Source organism: Lygodium microphyllum, chromosome 8 (genome assembly GCF_053477565.2).
Source record: "Lygodium microphyllum isolate KBCC chromosome 8, Lygodium_microphyllum_v1.1.10, whole genome shotgun sequence".
NCBI classification, from domain to species: Eukaryota; Viridiplantae; Streptophyta; class Polypodiopsida; order Schizaeales; family Lygodiaceae; genus Lygodium; species Lygodium microphyllum.
In genome coordinates this window covers 137655419-137678598 of record NC_141142.1, presented here as the reverse complement: position 1 = coordinate 137678598, position 23180 = coordinate 137655419, and the positions used below count along the sequence as shown (strand labels likewise).

The 23180-nt window shown below is 41.4% G+C and overlaps 1 protein-coding gene across 1 annotated transcript in view; it reads left to right on the top strand.

Moving 5' to 3' along the window:
* ABCB25 (ABC transporter of the mitochondrion 3) overlaps nucleotides 1-23180 on the top strand; it is a 203232-nt gene that overhangs the window by 48089 nt on the left and 131963 nt on the right. Inside the window, exons 3-7 of the mRNA XM_087683610.1 lie at nucleotides 3622-3799; nucleotides 3913-3974; nucleotides 4324-4367; nucleotides 5418-5520; nucleotides 6223-6330. Coding sequence (XP_087539736.1) covers nucleotides 3622-3799; nucleotides 3913-3974; nucleotides 4324-4367; nucleotides 5418-5520; nucleotides 6223-6330 — 495 coding nt within the window. The remainder of the gene's footprint in view (nucleotides 1-3621; nucleotides 3800-3912; nucleotides 3975-4323; nucleotides 4368-5417; nucleotides 5521-6222; nucleotides 6331-23180) is intronic.

The window sequence follows — 23180 nt, the reverse complement described above, 5'->3', positions numbered from 1 at the left end:
AATTAAAAGATAAATGGATATCTAATACTTTAGGTTGAAGGTCTGAAGGGAGAGGCAGCTTCAGTTACCCCCGACTGCCTGCCTGACCCTAACCAAGGGGGTTGTTAACCGCGTCGGAAAAGTGGACCGAACCCGCCGCGAGAGGTCTCTCCGTTTAGCGCTACTTGGAGCAGGAGAACGCGTGGGTGCCAGGGGGGCTGTGGTCGTAAATCCCTTGACTTTTGGGCCCTGCGCAAGAGGCTAACATGACTCGGGATTGGATCTCGAGACTCCCATACTAGTCTACGGGCGGAAACTTGGACTAGTGGCCCCTGTGGATTGCTGGATAGTCTTCGGGCGGATTGTGGATAAGCCTACGTGTTGGACTTTTTGTATTTCAAAGATAAATATGATAACCTGTTAATAAGGAACTTGTTTGACATTGTTTTTTTCTATGTCAAGTGATATGATTACGTGAAAGAACCAGTGCCTAACGGGCTAATTAAAGAAGCTGATTGTTACATGTCCAGCTAAATGTGTTAGGTAATTAGATAATTAAAACAACCCGAGGAAAGTGCGGTGGATGTGGCCATAGGTCCGTCCTACGGATGGGTGGTCCCTGTTGGCCGGGAACTTTTCTCAAATCACGATGGACAGCCAGAAGATTGTCAACGAACACGAACAACAAGAGCGTTGACCTAGAATTATAACTGATCCCGATTTACACTGTTTTAGGGGAACGGAATGGGACTATACCTTATGGCAGAGAGGTTGAGCTTCGCATCCCTCTCGTTTTGCATTCTCCTTGAACCAAGTGGAGCATGAATGCACTTCGAACTTGACATTTCTGCGTAAAGTAGTTTGCTTGGGTTCGACGTTAGTTGTCGTTAGGAAATGACTAATAGGAAAACCCTAAATTAGGTCGGTCCTAAATGGGAGCGGCCGGAATACTTGCGTTACGTGGCAGGCACGAAAAATCCTAGATCACAAACCCCGTAACATTCCATGGAGTGCTGGGCGGAGCTTTCTAGATGTCTTTTCCGATGGACTGCTAAGACGTGTCCTGAAGATAACAGGTGGACACGTTACAAGATGGTCAAATGTTCATGTGAAACTAGCGTTCCTCCTCGGATAGGGTGGTACTAACCTGATTTAACACTAATTAGAGCACGTAATTCTCTCACAAAAATTGAAATGCACATTTTACTACTTTAATCTTCGACAATGGATAGCCTGTTGGCCCCAAAATTGGCACCCCTTGTGGTGTTTCTTTAACTTTTATTGCAAATGGATGGAGTACAACTAAGATCCTTTGACCTCCTTCATTAATCCAAGTGCTATTTCTTGTCATAATTGACCAGCAAGCCTCCAAATCATTTGCCCCTTTGTTTGCTTGGGGATTGGCCTTCACCTTGTTTCTTGGAAGACAAATTCAGCCCCAGATTTGATATTGACTGGTTGACATCTTGATTCTCCTTGAAATTCCTCAATTTCAGCTGTTGGAATTCAAGTCCTAGGTCCTAAAAAATGCGCATGTATCGTGAGGTGGCTGTCAAACCCTAATTTGTGCTGTAAATTAGGGTTTGCAGGAGAGATTTTTCAATATGTCCACCTCTGATGACTCGACTGGCTGGATTTTACCGAGATAACTTGAGAGATGGCTTTAAGATAGGAGAGAATATTGTAGAGAGAGAAATTTTACTCGTGAAAAAGGTTGAAAAACTACTGTTGCCTTGCTCAAACAGCCATGGAAGTTGTCACCTATAGCTTGGGACCACCAGAAAGACTGTTGCCTCCTTCTGTATGCTCTCACCTGCACCAAAAGGACCTTGGGCTGCTGTCACTTGCTCTTGGAGGGCTCCAAACTGTCGTCACTTGTTGTAGGAATGGTCCCTGGTGGCTGCAAATCACGTGAGCAACATCTCCTTGTTCTCTAATAGTCTCCTTCTCTCTCACAATGGCTTGAACAAACTTCCACAAGCATCTAAAAACGTTTTTTTCACTTGTATGGGTAAGTTTTGCCAAGTGACAGCCTTCTAATTCCATTTTCTAGCATTATCTAGCTTATTCAATTAATATTTAAAAGATTAATTTGAAAATTAATTTAATAATGATTCTAGTGCTAAGAAAATTAATTTCACTAAGCAATAATTAAATTGGCTAGGCCAACTTGTCGTCCTATTATCCTTTAGCAATTATTAGCCTTTAGACTAGCATTAATTAGTCTCTAATATCACCACTGACATTAGTGGCCAACAAATTGGTCTAGACCTAAATCCGACTGTAGGTACGAATTTTGCCTTTGGCACCAATTGATATCTCAGGGTGTTGGGTCCTACACTATGAAATAATTAACTTGCACCTCACATGGTGCAAGTCATATTAGCACAATTGATTAGCTTTTAATCAAATGCTGAGCAAAACAATAAAATTTCATGTCCTTGTGATAACATGAGTATAGACAATAAAATAGGGCTGCCAAGAACTATAGTAGTGGAGCTGGACACACATCTCAACAATGCCGGTAGTTACTCGTTGAGTTCATTACCACTAGCTTGTGAGAATACACTAGGGTTTGTGGAGAAACACATTGTATGACCTACCACTCAAGGTCTTAGAGGCCTATGTTTTACTATTTTGGCAAACTAGAGTGACTACTATCTTTCTTTGATAAGGTGTTGCGAGATAGATCCTCACTTTGGCAGGATTTGGCAACTAGTACAACATGAAACTTGTATCGTGTAGACTCTAGTGCTTAGGTGGTTTGGAGACTCAAAAATTGGCTATAGAGGGAAAGCTAGCATAAAATTGTCCTATGATATATTGATTATTTTCAAGCAAGACAAAGAGGATGTGCTTCCTTGTAAAGATATTGTCTTGATGTAAAGAGGGAGTGCTAGTGTCCTGATGCACTAGCATTGGATACTGTGGTATACATTGCTCTTTGGCCTTGGATAGTTGGTGTTTCTCTTTACCACACTTCAAATCCTTTGTGAAAGAATATGTGTGAGAGTGCATGTAATGTCAATGATACAATGCCATCCTTGGAGCATCATGGATAGAGTGAGAAAAATAAAACCTCAGAGGATAGCATATGTTTCAAATTGTTGATGATTGGTAACCATCATCATAACCCTTGAGAGTTTTGCATGATATCCAGAAAATGTTGGTGACTGGTAACCATCATCATAATCCTTGAGAGTTTTGGGGAGGCACGCAGATGCGCTTGAAGGTATGGATGGACTCTGTCATGATGCATATTGGCAAGTATTACAAACTATCCTGATCATAGTATGGTTTAGTCAAATTGCCAAGAAAATTACTCACGTATCCCCCTAGTTGGATTTACCATAAAAAATTTGGGTTCATCTATGTCCCATTTGAGGGAACGCATATGGCAGGGTGAATTGATTATCTTGATGAGGAAGTCCCATCCTTGGCTGGGAAAGAGTTTGATATCCATCCCTTCATGTTTCTTTCTATGCTTGTATGTATTGTGTCATATCATGTGGGTGGGTTGGTTCATAGGGTTGTCTCTCTTCCTTTTCCTTTCTGTTACTGCTATCTGAGTGAGATAAATTGTTCTTTTTTGAATGTTCTGTAGCATGGATTGGCATATATCTAATCATTTACTCAATTCAGGTGTTGAATGTGCAAGTTCCCTTTCTGTTCAAATATGCGGTTGATGCATTGTCAGCATCAGTGGGTGCAACAGTAGGTGCTACTACAACTAACTCACTGGTTGTTGCTGCCTTTGGGACTCCACCAGCTCTGCTTGTAGCGTATGGCATTGTGCGTGCTGGTGCTGCTGCTTGTAATGGTAAATATTATAATTGAGCTCGACTTCCTGCACGAATATAACTGTTCTATTGTATATTGGTTTCAGCAAGGTTGATAAAGATCTCTTTCCCCTCCTTTCCATGTTTTTTTCAGAGCTACGAAACAGTGTGTTTGCAAAGGTGTCACAAGGAACAATTCGCATTGTCGCCAGAAAGGTAAGGTTTCAAACCTTCTGAATGCTGAAAAAGCAGTCCTGATGACGAACATTAATGAGTGTTGAAAAGCTTGAACTTACAGAGCTTGAGGGTGTTCCATGTTTGGAAACTCTACAGACTTTAACGTCCATAAAAGAGATTAGATACTGGATATCTAAAATTGCCCTGTTTCCTGATCCAATAAAATTCTCTTAAAAAACATTTTAGACAGACATGCTAAGCAACAGTTTGGCCTGTTTGAGAGAGTTACAATTAGGATGAGTGATTTTTGTTTATCTAGTAATCTCTCTGTTGGTGTTGTAATATTAAGTTGTCAATTGCTTATTCATTCATTTGTTCTGTGTTGCAGGTGTTTGCTCATTTGCACAACCTTGACTTGCAATTTCATTTGAGGTGAATGTCAATACTTTTAGGGCTTTGTGAACTATATCAATTACTCATGCTGTTGAAAGGGAATAAGAGACTCAGTGATGCTGCTGACTTCTTTAAGATATGCTATTCTATGTTTTACTGATAGAACATATCATGTAGAGGCTTTGTTTGCTTTCTACCATGTATTACTTATATTGAACGTGAGGTCCACTCAATAAACTTGTGTGGTCTGTAGATCAAACTCGCAAATTTAAAAATTAAGTCGATCCAAGAGGCCAGTTACTATCAATCAAAGAAGGGGTTTCCTACCTAGTGTAATGTTTTCTTCACTTCATGGGGATCCCTGCACATAGAAATCATTTGGGATTTCTGGATAACTGGGCATCACTGAAGTTTCGAAGTACATGAGGAAGGCACATGGCGTAGTTGGTTTGAGGCTCAAATTGTTTCTGATTCATCATTAGAACTTGTGTAAAATAATTAGATTGCCACACCTTAATTAGCAAACATTGAATCTGAATTTGTGTAAAGTAATCAGGTCCTTACATCTTAATTGTGCTGATAAATGTAGAATATTGTAGTGAAAGTAGTCAGGCATACATACTGACTATCATAAACTTCCTGCTCTACCATTGTAAACTGGCTGACTGAGGTTTAAAACAAGTGAAGAATTCTTTCATAAGAAATGGTGGAAGACCTGTGAAGCGCAGGTTAACTGGGGCGAATGTACTTAATGGGATTAATGGCTGAAACATCTGATTGATGCTTTAGTAGTGCAAGAATCTAAAGGTACAATTTAAGCCCAGTTTGTTGCAGGCTGATAGAATCCTTGTATCCTGTGGGGTGTTGGTAGTTCCTCAGATAGCAATTGTTCTGCAATTGCCAGCTTGAAAAGTCTTCAACATCTATGGTAGAAGCAGATCAAGACTGTGTTTTATTGCAATTGTTCTGATATGGCTCGTAGTGGTTAAATTCAAATTTCTGTCTTTTTCTACAGTGTATAGCAAATTGCAGATGATATACCATGGCTATATCACACTTGCCTGTTTTTAAGACTTTTTTGGTTGACAGCCGGCAAACAGGTGCTCTCTATAGAACTATTGATCGGGGAACCCGTGGCATCAATTTTATACTTACATCTATGGTCTTCAACGTATTTCCAACATTCTTGGAGGTAATAAGCTCTGTTTTAATCACAGTTTACAGGATCATGCTGTTAGCGTAGGATGAGGAAAACCTCAATATAGAGAAATGTTGAAAAAATTATCATGAACAAGCTAGAGTGTCACATATGGACGAATGGAGATTTTGTGACAGTTATTATTAACCTAGTGTCAATGTGCTAGTTGCTCACGCTCATTTGGGTGAAGTGCATGCGCACGTTTAAAATGAAGAATTGTCGTTTGTGCTTTTTGGATCAGTGTATGTAAACTAATTTCTATGTCTAGTTTGAACACAAGCTAGGATGTGTATTTAGATGTATTTTAATCTCTTGAACATTTTCAAGTTGCTTTTTTCTCATGGTGTAGAAGGTGCTGATTTCTTACTCTGTCATGCATTTGTGTTTTCCATGTGCTGTTAAAGATTAGTGGATTCAAAAGGGAAGTTGTACTAAATGCTTCTTGCTGTAGAAGGAGAAGTCTACTGCACATGCTGCAACCTGATCGTGATCAATACATGATAATACTTCCGTTGTTTGTATGCATTTGTAGCAGGATTATCTTTATTTGGTCTTGTGGAACAAAAAACATTGAGCAAAAATTATGCTAAATTGAGATGCATTTGTTTGACAAGCAAATGGCCTATGACAATCTTCTATGCAATGTTCTTTTGGCACACAACTGAAGGAGAGTTTAACAACCAATGTGTACTGCAGATATCCATGGTTGCAGGCATATTGGCTTATAAGTTTGGAGCGCCTTTTGCTTGGGTTACTACGATAACTGTTGCCTCCTATACGGCATTTACTTTGGCTGTTACACAGGTGATCAGATTTAGTTGGAGTATGTGATTCATTGAAGCTTTTTATATGTTCCATCTATCCAAACGCTTTTGTTTAAATAGTTATTTGTAATATTGTATTCCATTCATGAAGCATGGTGAATGTACAAGATAACGGTTTTTGTGGAGAGGGAGAGTGTGGCACTTCAAATAAGAGACAAAAGTCTTTTGTGCATGTTTTGGAGCCTAAATACCAGGTGCGCTTCTCTGTTTATGCACCAAAAATTTCAACATGTTGAAGGCATGTGCTGGAGAGTAGAAACAAATAAACAGATATCTAGATAGAATAGTGTGCTTGAGCTGACCATTGATGAGTGGTGTTATTGTATGATGGATCCATGCATTGGGCTAGAATAAAGCTAATGTACACTTCCACCTAAATGACCCAATTGGGTGCCTATGGCTGAAACTCAAGCTTTTAAGGGCCATATTTGAGGAGTCTTGGATCGGTCTATAAATGCTGATTTTGGAAGTATAGATTACTTTCTTGATAAATTTTGCATCAACTTGATAAGCTGGGCCAACTATGATGGGTGGCCAGATTGAATGGGAGTTGAAAGGATGTAAGGCGAGCAGTCGAAGCAACTTCATGATCACCACCAGGTTTTTGTCTAAAATCTTGTGCCACTAATCTGAGTCTTGTATTTGTTCAAGGTCCTTAGGGCCCATCCACTTTGAGCTTAGTACAGAAGAATCATTTTCCCTCTATCAACTTCTTCTGATGAAGATGGCGACATAATTTGCTATAAAGATGGTCTGTTGGTACAAGCGAGGTAATGGGTCCCAAGGAGGTGGCCTAGGTGTAGAAGAATCTGCAGTGGTTCATGTTGAGCCATTTATATTAGGGTTTGCACTAAAACATAATTATTGTGCATTAGTCTTCTTAAAACAGTCCCAAAAAGCATTTAATGCTATATTATGATTAATAGATGACTTTATATTCAAACAATAGGGAGATGAAACATGAGATGTACTATACAATATGATGATGGTATCAGTAAAATGATGACCAGCAGTAGTGCCTCTAGTCTCTCTCTCCCCACAAACGATGATGCAATGACATGAATGACAGAGGAGTGGAATATAAAGAAGCCTCAGGATGAGATACAAGACCATTGGAGAAAGAGCCGCCTAGCTGCCTCTATCATGTGCCCAACTAATGACTCAATAATGTGCCTCCATGATATGTACTAAACCACACCTTTTCTTGGATCATGGGTAGGTGGTAAAATAAAATATTCAATGATGATAGGCATGCAAGCCTCTAGGAACCCTCACCATGTCTTCTGCTACAATACAAGGTCCACTTGAAACTTGTAATATCATAATACGTACAAACAATGACACTAGAAGTTGTTAGTAGTCTAGTTAGCTCATGTGTGAGTTTGGGATGTGCCAGGTATTATTGGACATTTCAGGCATTTTTTAGTGGTCATTTTAGTGATTATTTTGGCATTTATTGTTGGCCGATTTAATATTGGTAATCCTGATACATTATTTGCACTCTTTTGTGCCTACCTCTTGTACACTTAGTCATTTATCGCTTGCAGATCCAATGCATGCCCTGTGGAGAGAAGGAGCTGGTGTTGGTGTCCATGCAACTAGTGACTCATTGTTTGTATGCAATTGTCTCATGTTTGGTATATGGATTTCATTTCCTGAGCACATCTTTGAGTTCTCTTCTTTTGCAGTGTTCTTGTGTTTTCTCTTTTGTCTTGCATTCAACAGTGTATTTCAGCATTCTTTTATGCTTCCATTGCTGCATACACTTTTGACATGGTATTAGATTTCAAGATCTATGCTCGTGCTATTGTTTTCTGCTGATTACATGTCTTCTATGGCTGATCCGTGATTTCCCCTGCCTGTTGCCACCTCCTTCTATCCTGACGGCACGTGTTTGATGCAAATCACCTTGTTTTCAGCCTTTGTAGTTTGTGTTTACTGCATTAATTGCTCCAATTGCCTGTGTTTTGTCTCTAGTAGTTTGCATTTTTAATTTTTGCATTATTTTATTGTGGGAATCATGAAACCAGCCTTCCTTCTTGGAAAGGGCAGTAATTCCTTGATTAAGCACGTAACTATAGCAACCAAAAAATGAATATAACTTGAAATGCACAAATTACCTTAATAATCTTGGATATTGGATATCTTGTTGGCCCCAAAATTGACGCCTCTTTCGGTATTTCTTTAACTTGATTGCTAATGGAATGAGCACAAGCTAAGATTCACAATCTTCTTTGCTATTCCAAAAAGCCTCTTTGTTGTAGCAACAATTAGCAATCAAATTGGGTCAATTGCCACTTGATTTTTCACCTAGGACTTGCATAAATGGAACCACCAACTGGCCAAATGCTGCCCCAAATTACAATAAATGGGTTGACGTTTGAATTCCCTAACAATTACATGAATTTTAGTGGTGAATTCAGTGTACGATGCCTTCACCAATTGGCATGGGTCCTAAGGTGGTTATTAAACTCTAATTTTTGTAGAAATTTAGGGTTTATAACAGAGATCTCTTCACTGTCCACCAAATTTGGCTGAGATTTACTCAAAATGGCTGAGAAATGTTAAGATCTCTTGAGGATGGGTTGAAGAAGGTGAGAGAGAGAGAGTCAAGATGAGAGAGACATCTGATCTTCTTCACAAGAAAACCCTAAATGCTGCGTGCTACTTGCTCCAATCTATATTTAATGTAGTCATGTACTGCCAGATATCTCCAAAATGCTGTCATTTGATCAACAATGCTGCTGTCAGTCTCTCAAAGGTGACTCCCTACTGTCCCCTGCATGTTGAGGTCCCCAGATGGCTGTCTTTTGCAACAAATTGTTGTTCTTTGATAAGAAAATGGACCAATAGCTCTCTCTCTCTCTCTCTCTCTCTCTCTGTCTCTCCCCCCTAAGTTGCAAACTAACTGAATGGTTGAGATTGTTGGGTGTAAAGTCCCTTCATCTCTGTGTAAATAGACAAATAGTTGCATGCGACAACGATAGTTGGGTAGGACCAGGCAGGAGGTCCTGCGTGGACCAGCGGGTAGCAGGAGGCGTGATGGCAGGAAAGGCAGTGGACTTCGCTTCGAGCGCAACGTTGCATGGTTTGGCAGGCGCCACGTCGCCTGATTGGTCATGGACTTGGACGGTGGGGCAATGGATCCAACTTCTGTTGTTTTTTCAGAATTATTTGGGTTATTTTATCTCCTCTCTTCCGGATGTTCGCATGGGCAAGCATAGTGCGCAGATTTGTGCAGATTTAGGCTCAGAAAATTGGGGCTTTTCTAAATTGAGTGTTGTTCATGCAAAATTGAGGCATTTGTGTCAGAAATTGCAGACATTGTGCACGTTTGAATTGGGGATTTTGCCAAATTTACTGAAATTTTACTCATTTGAGTGAAATTTCTCAACATTGGACCCATTAAATTTGGGGCTTTTGCTGCATTGGTGAAATTTTCTTCAGCTGAGTCAGATTGGCTGACATTGGTGCACAATTAATCTAACATAGATGGGCTAAAAAAACCACCAAAGAAGTCATCCTAGGTGGTGGTCTAAGCTATTTACCTAACTAGGACAACTAGACCAGTAACTCCTACTTGGCGAGGACTTCTATAGCTTGGTCATCATATATTTTCTTTTAACACATTGTTCTTTCAAGGTTTCCATACTCGGGCATGTAAAAAGGAGGGAGGTGAGCATAGTGACCCAAGGAGAACAAGGCATCAGTCTCAGGTCTTGACTCGGTACCTAAGAACCTACCAAGCTCTCGCGAGGTGACACTTCAATCTTTTTCTTGTGCTGACTTTTATTTTTGCTCCAACCTTCCTTACTTCTTTGTTTCTTGTTGGCTAGCTACTAGCGACAAGGCGTCGACTGCTGACTCATCCCTAAGAACCTACCAAGCCTTTGCAAGGCAATAATCAATTGCTCTTAGGATTTTTCTTCCTTTCTTGCTTTTTTCCATTTTAGGGTTTAGAACCCCTTTTTATACACCTCGGTATTTGCAAAATTTTGTGAAATTATACTTGTTTTATGCTCTCTGGAACATGTATTAATGTAATTGGGCAGATTTAATAGTGAAAATTTGGGGCTTTTGCTGAAATCTGTGGATTTTGGCAAAGTTAATGCATGAAATGCACTTTGGGAATATTGTGAAGCAATGTTGTGGTTATAAGCAGAGTGATTTGAGCATTTTTTCCCGCTTGTGCGACTTTAGAGAAATTGCAGAGATTTCTTAGTGTTTTGGGTGTCAGAAGATGATATGAGCACATACGTATGCAGTACACATGTTGGACAACTCCCATTGAGTTGATGTATTGCTGATTGTTCACGTCGCAGCAGTCTTAGTGATCATTTGCAGATCTGGGATTGTTGCAAATGTATTTTTAGTGATATTGCTGAAGTGGGAGTTATCTGGCATTGATGTATGCATTTAATGTATGCTGAAATTGCAGTCATACTGCTGAAAGTCATTCATTCTACTGCTGTACATGTACTTGGACTGAATCTTGCTATTATTTGCTGAAAATTTGGGCTGAAATCAGCTGAATATTCATCTCATTTTTGTTGTCATAAATTGCAGCATTGAATTTCTGGTTTATTGCTGAAAAATGGCTGCAAATGCTTCTAGCAGCAGTCACACTAAATCCCTCTTTGAAATCAAGAGGTTTGATGGCTCTGGCTTTGACTTGTGGAAAGATAGGATGCAAGGCATTTTGTTTCTCAAGGATTGTGAAGATGCTCTCTTGGAGACTAAGCCTGCAGCTATGTCAGATGTGGATTGGGCTAGACTTAATAAGAAGGCCATTGTATACATTAAGATGGTAGTGTCTGATGATGTACTTATAGACATCAAGCGTCTTGACATAGGTTATGCTATATGGAAAAACTTTAAGGACACTTATGAAAATACAACTCCTATTAATCAAGTGCATCTTATGCATAAGCTTGTAAACATGGAGTTGGATGAGTCTAAGCCAACATCTAAGCATTTGAGTACTTTTATAAGGGTTTTGAGTCAGTTCAGGACTCTGGTTTGGTGGCTTTCGATGATAAATTGAAAGCTATTTTCTTATTGATGACTTTGCTTAATAGTTGGGAATCTTTGGTTGTGTCACTTAGCAACAATCTTGCTTTGACTTTTGATGGTGTAAGAGGTTCAATCCTTAATGAAAAAATCAGAAGAAAGTCTAGTGGTAAAGCAGTGGCTCAGCTTACCATGTGAGAGGCATGTCTGAAAAGAGGGATAATGCAACTAGTAAAGGTAAAAGTAGAAGCAAAAGCAAGGGCAAACAACAGGATGTCACATGCTATCAGTGTGGGCGTAAAGGGCATAAAAAGCTCGATTGTCGGTACTTCAAGAAAGAGCAAGAAAGAAAGAAATAGTAGGGTAAGAAAAAGAAGGATGATAAGAAAGATGATGACAGCTCTTCCTCAAAAGAAGTTGCAAAGGCAAATGTTGCATCTAGTGTGATCATTGAAGAGCTTCCTGACATTGAAGAGATACTTGTTGTAGCCTCATGTTATGATGCAAATATTATGGCAGCAATAGGTGATATGCACATCACCCAAAAGGAGGTAATTAATGCCTTACTTTTAGCTCATGATGGTCCGTCACAATCGTGGATAGTGGACAACGGTGTCTCTTTTCATGTTACTTCCTCTTTGGAGTCATTTTCTGAATACATTGCAGGTTGTCTACGCAAGGTTTACCTTGGGTAATAACTATGCATGTGAGATAGAGGGTGTTGGCACCATTCACTTGGCTCTTGAAAATGACCAAGAGTTGATTTTGCAGGATGTCAGATTTGTACCTGGCATAAAGAAAAGTCTACTATTAGTTGGGCAGCTTGATGCTTAAGGGTATTTTACTACCTTTGGTGGTGGATCTTGGAAGGTCCATAAGGGCTCTATGCCGATTGTTAAAGGCAGCAAAAGGGGGACTTTATATTACTTGCATTGTAAAGCATTACTTGGCAAGTTCTTGGCTGTGACTGAAGTCCATTCACAGATGGAGCTTTGGGACAAAAGACTTGGTCATATGAGCCAGAAAGACCTTTAGGTTCTCTCCTTTTTAGGGAGATTTGATGTAAAAGGCTCTGGTCTCGAATTTTGTAATGATTGCTTATATGGAAAACAAGTGAAGTCTCCTTATTTCTCTAGTGTCGTGAAGAAGTCTAATGCTCTTGACTTAGTACACTCTGATGTGTGCACTATGTCTGTTAATTCGTATGGGGGTGCACGTTACTTTGTTACTTTCATTGATGATTTTAGTAGAAAGTTATGGGTGTATGTACTTAAGAGCAAAAAGGAAGTGTTGGATTCTTTTAAAAAGTTTCATGCTTTTGTTACCACACAAAAAGGGCTTAAGTTGAAAGCCATAAGAATAGATAATGGGGGTGAGTATGTCTCAAAAGAATTCAACAAGTTTTGTGAGATGCATGGCATTAAGAGGGAGTTGACAGCCCCTTATAATTCCGTATCAAATGGCGTGGTTGAAAGATTTAACCTCACGCTTTGTGAGAGAGTCAGATACATGCTATCCATAACTAATCTCCCGCAGCAGTTTTGGGGAGAGGCTCTTAAAACTGCAGTTCGTGTATGCAATCGCTCTTCCAATCGTGCATTGGAAAATGGCATTCCTGAAGAGGTTTGGTTTGGCAAACTTGCTTCATATGACCATTTGGGTGTCTTTGGCTTTGATGCCTTTGTGCATGTACTTGTAGAATAGAGGACCAAACTAGACATGAAATCCATCAAGGGCATCTTCATGGGATATGGAGATGAGGGAGAGATGGGTTATCGAGTTTGGCTTCCTCAAGGCAGGAAGATAGCATGCAGCCGAGATGTATTTAATGAGGCAAAGTTGCTGAAAAATGCTACACATGGTCATCTTGACAAAAAGAAGGTCAAATTTTAGTATGAACAGCCAGCCATTCAGCAGCCATTAGCTGAAAATTCTATTCCTTTTGATGCTGAAAATGAGCAGCAACATATTGTGCTACAGCCAGACATGGAAAGCAAATAGATGCAGAGGATGAAATAGGACAGCAAGAAGAACATGCTGAAAATAGATTACAACAGCAAGAAAATGCTGAAAATCATCAACCTGGTGATGGTGTGCACATTCCTCAGGATGTAGGCCCACTGCTTGATAATACAGATCATTGGGTAAGAAGTTCTACAGGTGTTAGCATGCAGCCACAAAGGTTTCAGCCATATTTGGATTGCATTTTGTTGATTGATGAGGGTGAGCCTTTGACATTTAAAGAGGCACAATCATGTGAAAACAAGAGAAAGTGGGAGCTTGCTATGCAGGAAGAGATGAAGTCTCTATATGCAAATAACACACGGGAGTTTGTTCCTTTGCCCAAGGATAGGAAAGCTATTCCTAATAAATGGTTTACAAAGTGAAATGTATTGGATGTCTTTACGGAGGAATGTAATAGCATCTCTTGATACTAAACTGTTCAGTGAAGGGGCTGATATGTCCAAAGAACCCTCTCTATGTGCCCTGAATAAATTGTTACATGTGAGGTAAGCAGGGAGGTCACTGCCAGATGTAGCACGAATTGTGGCTGAAGGAATGACTGAGGAAGTTTTATCTGCCACACTCTTCAAGCGCTTCCACTGAATGACCAATGGAGGAGGGGAATCAAGATCCTCTATATCAATAGGTTCTGACTCTTCTGAAGGTGGAGGGGGAGGAATTGGATCTGATGGGGGAGGTGATAGCACACCCTTCTTAAGGCCTGAGTACGTCAAGAAAGCATATATGTAGGAACCATAAGTGACATTTGTGACATTTTCTCTGGTTACTTTGACAAAATGTTGGTCCATCTTTGTAAGCAGGTAAGTACTCAAATCAATAGCCACCCCTTTTAACACCATCCTGGAAGGTGTGAAGAGTTCTTTGGACAAATAATGGTACAAGGCACGGCTTGTTGCTAAGGGCTATACATAAAAGGAAGGCATAGACTTCCAGGAGGTCTTTTCACTACTGGTGAAGATGACTATGCTCCATGTTTTGTTTGCTTTCACTGCATCCTTGGATTTAGAGTTGGATTAGATGGATGTGAAGACCGCTTTTCTTCATGGTGACTTGGATGAAGAGCTGTACATGAAGCAGCTAGAAGGATTTGCTATTCCAAGAAAAGAGCATTTGGTTTGTAAGCTAAAACACAACTTATATGGGCTGAAACAAGCCCCTAGACAATGGTATAAAAAATTTGATACCTTTATGCTTAGACATGAATTTAAACGCAGTCATGCACATCATTGCTTATACACTAAAAAGGCTGATGATGGCAGCCTTATTGTGCTGGTTTTATATGTGGATGACATGCTAATTGTAGGGCAGCATAAGAGTACTTTTAATGCTCTTAAAAGGTAGCTGAGTTCAATCTTCTCTATGAAAGATTTGGGGGCAGCTGAACACATTTTGGGCATGCGCATTAAAAGAGACAGAGGGTAGCGTTTGTTGTTTCTCTCACAAGAAAAGTACATTAGCAAAGCACTTGACAGGTTTAATATGGCTGATGCTAAGCCTCTTGGTGTGCCTTTATTGCCACATTTAAAGCCTAGCAAAGCTGATTGCCCTAAGGATGATGCAACTACTTGTGCCATAAAGGGTATACCTTATGCGTCAGCTTGTGGATCTTTGATGTATACCATGGTTGCAACTTGCCCTGACATTGCTCATGCAGTGGGAGTTAGCAGATTCATGTCTAACCCTAGCAAGCCACATTGGGAAGCAGTGAAATGTATCTTTCAATACTTGAAAGGTACACAAGAAAAGTGTATATGCTATGGAAAGGGTACACTAGAGTTGCAGGGATTTTGTGATTCAGACATGGTAGGAGATCTTGAGACTAGGAAATCTATGAGTGGGTATGTTTTTACTTTGGCTGGTGGGGCTATCTCTTGGTGTTCAAGATTGCAGAAAATTGTCTCATTGAGTACTACAGAAACTGAATATATTTCAGCCATCGAAGCTTCTAAGGAAGCTATTTGGCTTGGTCGTCTAGTCAAGGATTTTGGTATTTCTTCATGTACTCCAGTGCTTGGTTGTGATAGCCAAAGTGCAGCATGTCTGGCTAAGAAGCCATGTTCCATGCACATACCAAACACATAGATGTTCGATATCACTTTATTCGATAGGTCTTGGATGATGGTCTTGTCACACTGACTAAGGTCAAAACCCAAGATAACCCTGCAGATGTTTTTACTAAGTCTCTTGTAAAGGCTTAGCATGAGCATTGCATTTGTTTAGTGGGAGTTGGTTAGCTTAAAGGTACCAGTTCGGGCCTTTAAGTGGGAGGTTGTTGGGTGCAAAGTCCCTTGCAGCTTCAGAGAGGGGTGACAGAAAGAAGAAGTCGAAGGCCCAGTGCTATCATTGTGGTAAGAAGAGACATTTCGCAAGGATTGCAAAGAGTGAGTGGCTTTAGGGAAGAAGAAGGAGAAGAGGAAGCAGGATATGAACTCTTCTGCAGAGTCATCCACCTTCTCCAACTCTGACTTGGATCCTTCGGCCAAAGGCAAGGGATGAAAAGGGTCATTTTCTTTAGACTGAGGGAAAGGCTTCGTAGCCCCTTCTTTTGCTGCTTTCTAGTGCAGGTGATGCAGTCATCTCTCATGACTCTTCAGTGTGAGAGAGGGAGTGGGAGGGTGGTGAGGTGAGGCAGGTGAGCCTCATCTATATATGTATACAAGTGCAAAGGTTCTAGAGAGGGACTTCCTTCACGCATTGATCAAAGTCTGGCAGGTTTTGAAATCTTGCAGATGGGATTGACTTCCAAGTTCATGATGGGCTGTTACTTGATAGAGAGCAGGATTGGCCACCCTTTCACAGTCCTTCTTTGGCATGAGAACTCATGACTGATGATGGCATTGCTTGATATAGAAAATGAATCTTGGGACATCGTAGCCTTAGCATGACCGGAATCGGAGTTGGAGCTGTGGGGTACTTGTGGTCTAAAGAACCCTCTTCCTCTCTTGGTTAGTTATGGTCTTCTCCAGGATGGGCACAGGCATGCATAGGGCAGTTTATGCACTTCGTTTTTGAGCAGGTTGGGCATCAGTTTATGCAGTTGCTAGCTGTTGGGTAGGGTTTTGGCCAGGCCAGACATAGCAGATAGTCATTGCCATGCGGAATGCAGCTACATTCTCTGCATTATTTTATTCATTTTAGTGCGATTGGCCATATTTGGCAGCAGTTGGTCAGATTTAGCTGGCCAAGCTGGTCATTTTCTTGCATTATTTCCTGCCTATTTAGGCAGCCCTGCCCATTGGTCACAGTCACTTCAGTTTTCTTGCAGGTGAGAGATAGTTCTAGTTGGTGATACTACGACAGCCTGTTGTATATATTTGCCTTGAGTACTCAGCATTCATACTCTGCAGTGTTCAGCATTTCATTCTCTCTCTCTCTCTCTCTCTCTCTCTCTCTCGGCACAGAGCAGGGACGCGACAGATCGTTCAGTTCAACGAGCAGATGGTGGCAATGCCTGGGCTCTGGACAATGGAGATGAGACAAGTCGCCGGGAGAAGAGGCAATTGACGTGGCATTCAGTCCAGCCGGCAAACAAGTGTCCACAGGGCACAGTTTGACAAGCCACAGTTTTTGCAGAAACAGAATCGTATTTCCTCAAATGCTTTCCAGCTGGATTTGAAATGCTGTCCATGGCGCACTGTATACCTGTGGGCCTGTGAGGTGCCTTTGACATACAGCACAGAGAGGAGATGCGCTCTGTCCTCTAGAAGGAGACGACAAAGAGCTGAAAAGACTGATCACTTCGAGGACAAATAATCACTCTGTGTTCGCTCAATATCTGTGGAGGTGAATCCTGCATCCGGCAACCATGGCTCAGCAGGGAGAGCAGAAGAAGAAAGATGTCCACTCTCCATGGCTCGCTTACCCCTCGATGCTGGCCCTGCTCTTCTCTTGTCCACCCTTCGTGATTCTGCTATAAGCTCTCTCTCTCTCTCCCGTGTCCCTTGCTTATTGCCGCAGAAGCTGAGAACCAGGAAACATGGCTATGATTGGAGATACTAATGCACGCCTTTCTCCGAGTGGACGATCTGTCGCACGCAGCAAAGCCAACTGGACAACCATAGTTTCACCTCTCTCTACTGGCATGTTGGAGCAACCCATGTGTTGGAGAAATCTCACGGGATGGGATATGGAATTTTTTGGTGACACTTCAAGCATCAATCAATGCATAGAATCAATAAATCACACGCTTGGCTCTCGAGTGTCAAGCGTTGGAAAGCAAGAATACACAGTTGGAACAGACTATGGAGGAACATGCCAAGAGAATCACAGACTTGGAAATGAGTATGGCGACACGCACATGCATGGAAATACCAAAAACATGAGCCGAAGTAGTAGCAGATACTCCCCCAAATGGAGACATGCCTGTACTTCACTGCCAAAACACATGATGAGACTGCACTGTCTCTTACTACAGAAATCACTGAGTTTTTGGTAAGCGTTTTGCCATGGCAGATGTACCTGTCTTTGGTGCTCGACGTATGGGCAAGAAGAAAGACGATGGGAAGGCAAGAGCCATTGTATACACTCTATTGGATGCACGTAAGAGAACTATACTTTTAGACAGTAGTCGAGTATACTTCAAGGGAACAGATTTTTATGTAAATGAGGATCACACCCCCATGCAATAGGAGGAACGTGGGAAGCGATACAATAAGCAAAAGAAATCTAGTGATAACACTTCAAAGGATGCATAGGGATGTGCGACCCATGGGAGCTGCGCGCTTGTGAAGGTGTTGTTTTGGAATTGTAGAGGGTTTCTATGGCATAAAGGTGAAAGCATTAATGCTATAGAATTTCGAATATCCGAGGGTACATAATCCATAGTGCATATTAGCCACATGTAGGAAAAAGAGGGCAAGGAGGAGTTGCATGCATATACAAATGTCATTTGGAAGGAATGATTGATATATGTAAAGTAGACCGATATAAGCGATACATATGGATTATGCTCAAGCACACTACACTGATGTACATTGCGGGATGTTAATTTCTACATAAGGAGCCCCCCTTCTATGCACGACATGAAGTGGATTCGCAAGAACCTTTTGAAGATTTGAGTATGGATGCATGCACATATATGCAACAAGAACATGTGATGGTCTTAGGTGACCTAAATGCACGTATTGGATGTATGCAATTTCATCCCATAGCGCGTGATGAGCTAGACAAGGAAGAGGTTGTGGATGTAGATGCACGTTGGTGTAGACAGTCTGAGGATATTGATATTAACACTGATGGACGTGCTTTGATGGATATGGTTAATGGTTTGCACATTCCGATATTGAATGGTATGAATTGTTTCCCCGATACTGAAGGATACACGTGCTACTCAGCTAGTGGAGGTCTAGTGTGGTAGGCTATGCAATGGTACACATGAATGATTTATGCATGATTAGAGAGTTCTGGTAGTGAAAAACATCAAGAATCGAATCATGTAGCTTTTGGCTTGACACTTGATATTTGCCACCATGTAGGACATGCAGGGGACACAGTAGGTATTGGTGCATTCTGTCTTGATGTAGACAAGAAACAAGCATATGTTGGTCACCTAGATAGTCTTATGAGCAATCTTACTAGGAGCACATGGGCTGATATGAGAGATGCAATATTAAATACGGCTATAGAGGTTTTGGTAAACCAAAGAGCAGTCACAAAAATGTCAAAGGATTGCCATGCAAGAAATGGCTTGATGATGAATGTAAGGCTGCACGTAGAAAGCTGAAAATCCTCCCTAAGGGACAAGAACGAAGTGAGGCGGAAAAACGATTTAATGGTCTCACGCGTAAAAAAGCGATGACAATATGTAGTGGCCAAAGAAAGTGAAGATGCTAGGGAGTTTGAGAAATGTCCAAGACAAGCATGGAGAAAATTGCAAATCAAACGGTCAAAGGTTATGGGGGATTTTACAGATGTTGACATGCTATCGTATGTTACAAAACTTTACATGCATAAAGGGGTACAACCCATCAAATGTGATGTACATACGCAGTCATTTGGTGCTGTGTTCACTTTAGAAACATTGGAGGCATTCCTCAACAAGATGGCTAATGGAAAAGCATGTGATACTTTTCAGTTGAATGCAGAGATGTTGAAATGGACAACAAAGGAGACGAGACTGTTCATGTTGCATGTGATACATTATGCTTTTGCATATGGTTTTCCCCAAGAATGGCAGGAGAATTGGATACAACCGTTGTATAAGGGAGGAAATCGCAATTTGCTCATAAACTACCACCATGGCAAAGCTATTCAGCACTATCCAAGAAATGCAATTGAGTAAATGGGGAGAAAGTAATAACAAACGAGCATATGGACAAGCAGAATTTTGCCGTCGTCATAACACCATAGACCATTTGGTTACTTTACGTGTGCTTACGGATGAGAGTCGCTTGAGGGAGCAATCTTGTATTGCTGTTTTGTTGATTTTAAGAAGGCTTTTGGCACTGTACCAAGGGTTGGCTTATGGCAATGAATGCAAGAATTAGGGGTTCCAATGATCTATGCATGGGAATTTACAGGATATATCTACGAGTGGTGTGCTGCCTCAGAGGTTGCAACGGGCTGTCACAAGTATTCGAGAGTAATATGGGAGTCAAACACGGTTGTCCGCTCTCCCCTATATTATTTGGTTTATGCCTTGATAAGCTAGAGGAAATACTTCTCACGGCTATAAATGAAGAGGAAGCCAAAAGGCCGCATAATGGTATGTTTGCCATCTTGCCCTTGCTTTATGCAGATGATGTGGTCTTCTTTACATATATTGGGGAATATATGTAGCAGTTCATGGGGATTCTTGAATGGTTTTATAAAGATAGTGATTTGACGGTGAATGTATAAAAAACAAAGCCAATGGCTGTGGGCACCAAGCAATCAAAGACCCCACCAAAAGTACATTATGCGGGACTGTCTATAGAGGTAGTATCTACTTTCAAATACTTGGGGATTGAGATACGTGCAAACCATAGATGGCATACATGTGTGAAGCGGCAATTAGCAGCAGGGAAAAGCAAGTATTATCACTTTGAAAACAACTGCAGCCGTACAGATAATTAATGTTGGAAAATACACTATGATTTTTGATGCATATGTTTTACAGACGGTATTATATGGAGTGGAAGTGTTGGGGGGGGGGAGGGAGCATCTCCGCATTTGCTTGGAATGACATTGAGAAGCTGCAAAAAGCTTTTATTCGTAGATTTTTGGGTATCAAAAGCACCACACCATATATACTTATGCTTTTGTTGGAAATTGGCCGTCGACCAATTGAGGTACGTGCTATGATTTGAGTATTGAGATATGGCACCCGAGTACGTCAAATGGATGATAATAGGCTCCCTAAACGGGCATGGGATGCTAGCACACGCCTACAGAAAATGTGGAAAAGTAAAGTGCTTTCAATAGGATGGATGCTGGATATGCGAAAATGGTTTAAAGGGTGGGGAGGGGATAGATATCTAGACATGGCATTAAAGATATATGCATGGACACATTTCAATCAAACCTCTTATGAGTGTATCAAGCAAAACATCAAAGCAAGAGAGCAAATGGCAAACTTGCTTATTACAGTATGCATATCTATCCTTCATGCAGGCAGAGGCACACACGTAGCCATACATAGCCAAACTTGCTCTATAAAAATATGATTGTCATGAAGAGGGTTTCTTTGGGGATGCAGATGTGGACTTTGAATCCAAGAAAGTTTGCTTCCTTGCAGGAACATGTCAACAAGCTTCAACAACTATACAAATGTAGGTTCAGAATGCGAGCAAGGCGGTCACCTCCAAGGATATGGTGATTACTTTGTAATCGTAGTTGTCCCCTAGATTTAGTGCATTCTACTCTGCTTTGATTACTTTAGGGCAGATGGAGACCCACCCTTGATCATGTTACCACATTTGGAAAGAATGTTGGAAGCACGATGCCAAAGGGAAACAAAAGTCCACTAGCTGATGGTGATGTACTGGTAAAGTCCAAGATTGGAGATTGTAAAGGTATTGTATGGAGGAAAACATGTAGATATACCCTTTGCAAACACCATATGAGAGTTGTCAACTAGCTTGTCCGTTGCATTGGTCGAGTGAGACAAACCATGTGTCAAAATAACTGGTATGCTTTGATACCATATCAAAATATGCGACGGTGCAGAGAGATAGTAGGGTTTGCGGGGAGAAACACAGAGTGTGTATGACAAACACTGAGAGGGAAGAAAAACTTAGAAACACAAGAACACGATGATGACATACTGAAACATGCTATGAAAAGAAAAGCTGATATAGTGGAGCCGAAGCTCAGAAGCGCAGCATAGACCGCGGAGGTGCCGGCAGAACCATGCACATTCTTCAGAGCTTGTTTGCTCCAACTATTGTTTGTTGACCTGTGTTATGCAGGATCGTGAGCCGCTTTAGTGAAGGAGGCTTTGCAGTCTGATCATTGGCGGAAGGCCATGGAAGTCAAGTTGGAGGCTATTGAGAGGAATGGCACTTGGTCTCTTGTGCCTCGTCCCTCTCATAAGAAGGTGATTGGTGTCAAGTGGGTCTTCAAGACCAAGTACCTTAGCGATGGTTCTTTGGACAAGCACAAGGTTCGCCTTGTTGCTAAAGGTTGAGCATTGATTTCCATGATACTTTTGCCCCTACTGCTCGTATGGCAACTATTCGAGTTGTTCTTACCTTGGCTGGCCATAGAAGATGGCTTGTCTATCAGTTGAATGGTGATTTGCAGGAGGAGATCTATGTTGAGCAGCCTCCTGGCTTTGAATCCTCGGATGGGAAAGTTTACAGGTTGAAGAAGGCATTGTATGGCCTCAAGTAGGCTCCGCATGCATGGGACGAGAAGATTGACTCGTTTCTTCAGTCGACGTTGGGATATCGGCGCTCCAAGGTTGATCCGTAGCTTTATGTGCACACTTCCGAGGTTGGTCATGTGTTGTTTGTGTTGTATGTTGATGATTTGATTCTGACAGGGGATCATGCACAGAAAGTCCGAGAGAACAAGAGAGCTTTACATCAGGCATTGGAGATGACGGATTTGGGGCTTCTTCATTTCTTCTTGGGTCACGAGATTTATTAGTTGCAGAGGGGGATTTTCATCTCTCAGCAGAGGTACATTCAGGTGCTCTTGGTGACTTTTGAGATGGAGATTTGTCGGCCCATTACTACTCCTATGGATCGGAATTAGAAGTCCACTTCACGCTCAGATTCTCCCATGATGGATGCTTCACGCTACCATCAGTTGATTGGATCCTTGATTTCGCTTCTCAACACTCGTGTTGATCTTTGTTTTGCTGTGGGTCTTTTGGCAGGGTTCATGACTGAACCCCAACAGGTGCATTGGTAGGCTGCTCTGAGGATTCTTCGGTATTTGAGGGGGCCTTTGACTTAGGGATTTCTTATCCGGTAGGTACAGATGCTTCAAATCTGATTCTTGCAGGTTGGAGTGACTTGGATTGGGCTAGCGATGTGGACCACCGACGGTCTACTACAGGCTATTGTTTTACCTTGGGTATAGGTGTTATCTCTTGGAGTAGCAAGAAGCAACCCACGGTAGCCCTTTCTTCTATTGAGGCGGAGTAGCGGGCTGCCTCTTCAACCACATGTGAGGTTGTGTGGCTTCGGAGATTGTTGGAGGAGCTTGGCTGCCCCCAGACTCGTCTTACTCTTCTATCGTGCCACAATGAGAGTTGCATTGCCTTGATACGGAATCCTGTATTCCATGCCCGGACGAAGCACATTGAGGTCTAGTATCACTTTATTCGGGAGAAGCTTCTGGATGGGACTATTGATGTGGAGTACTGCA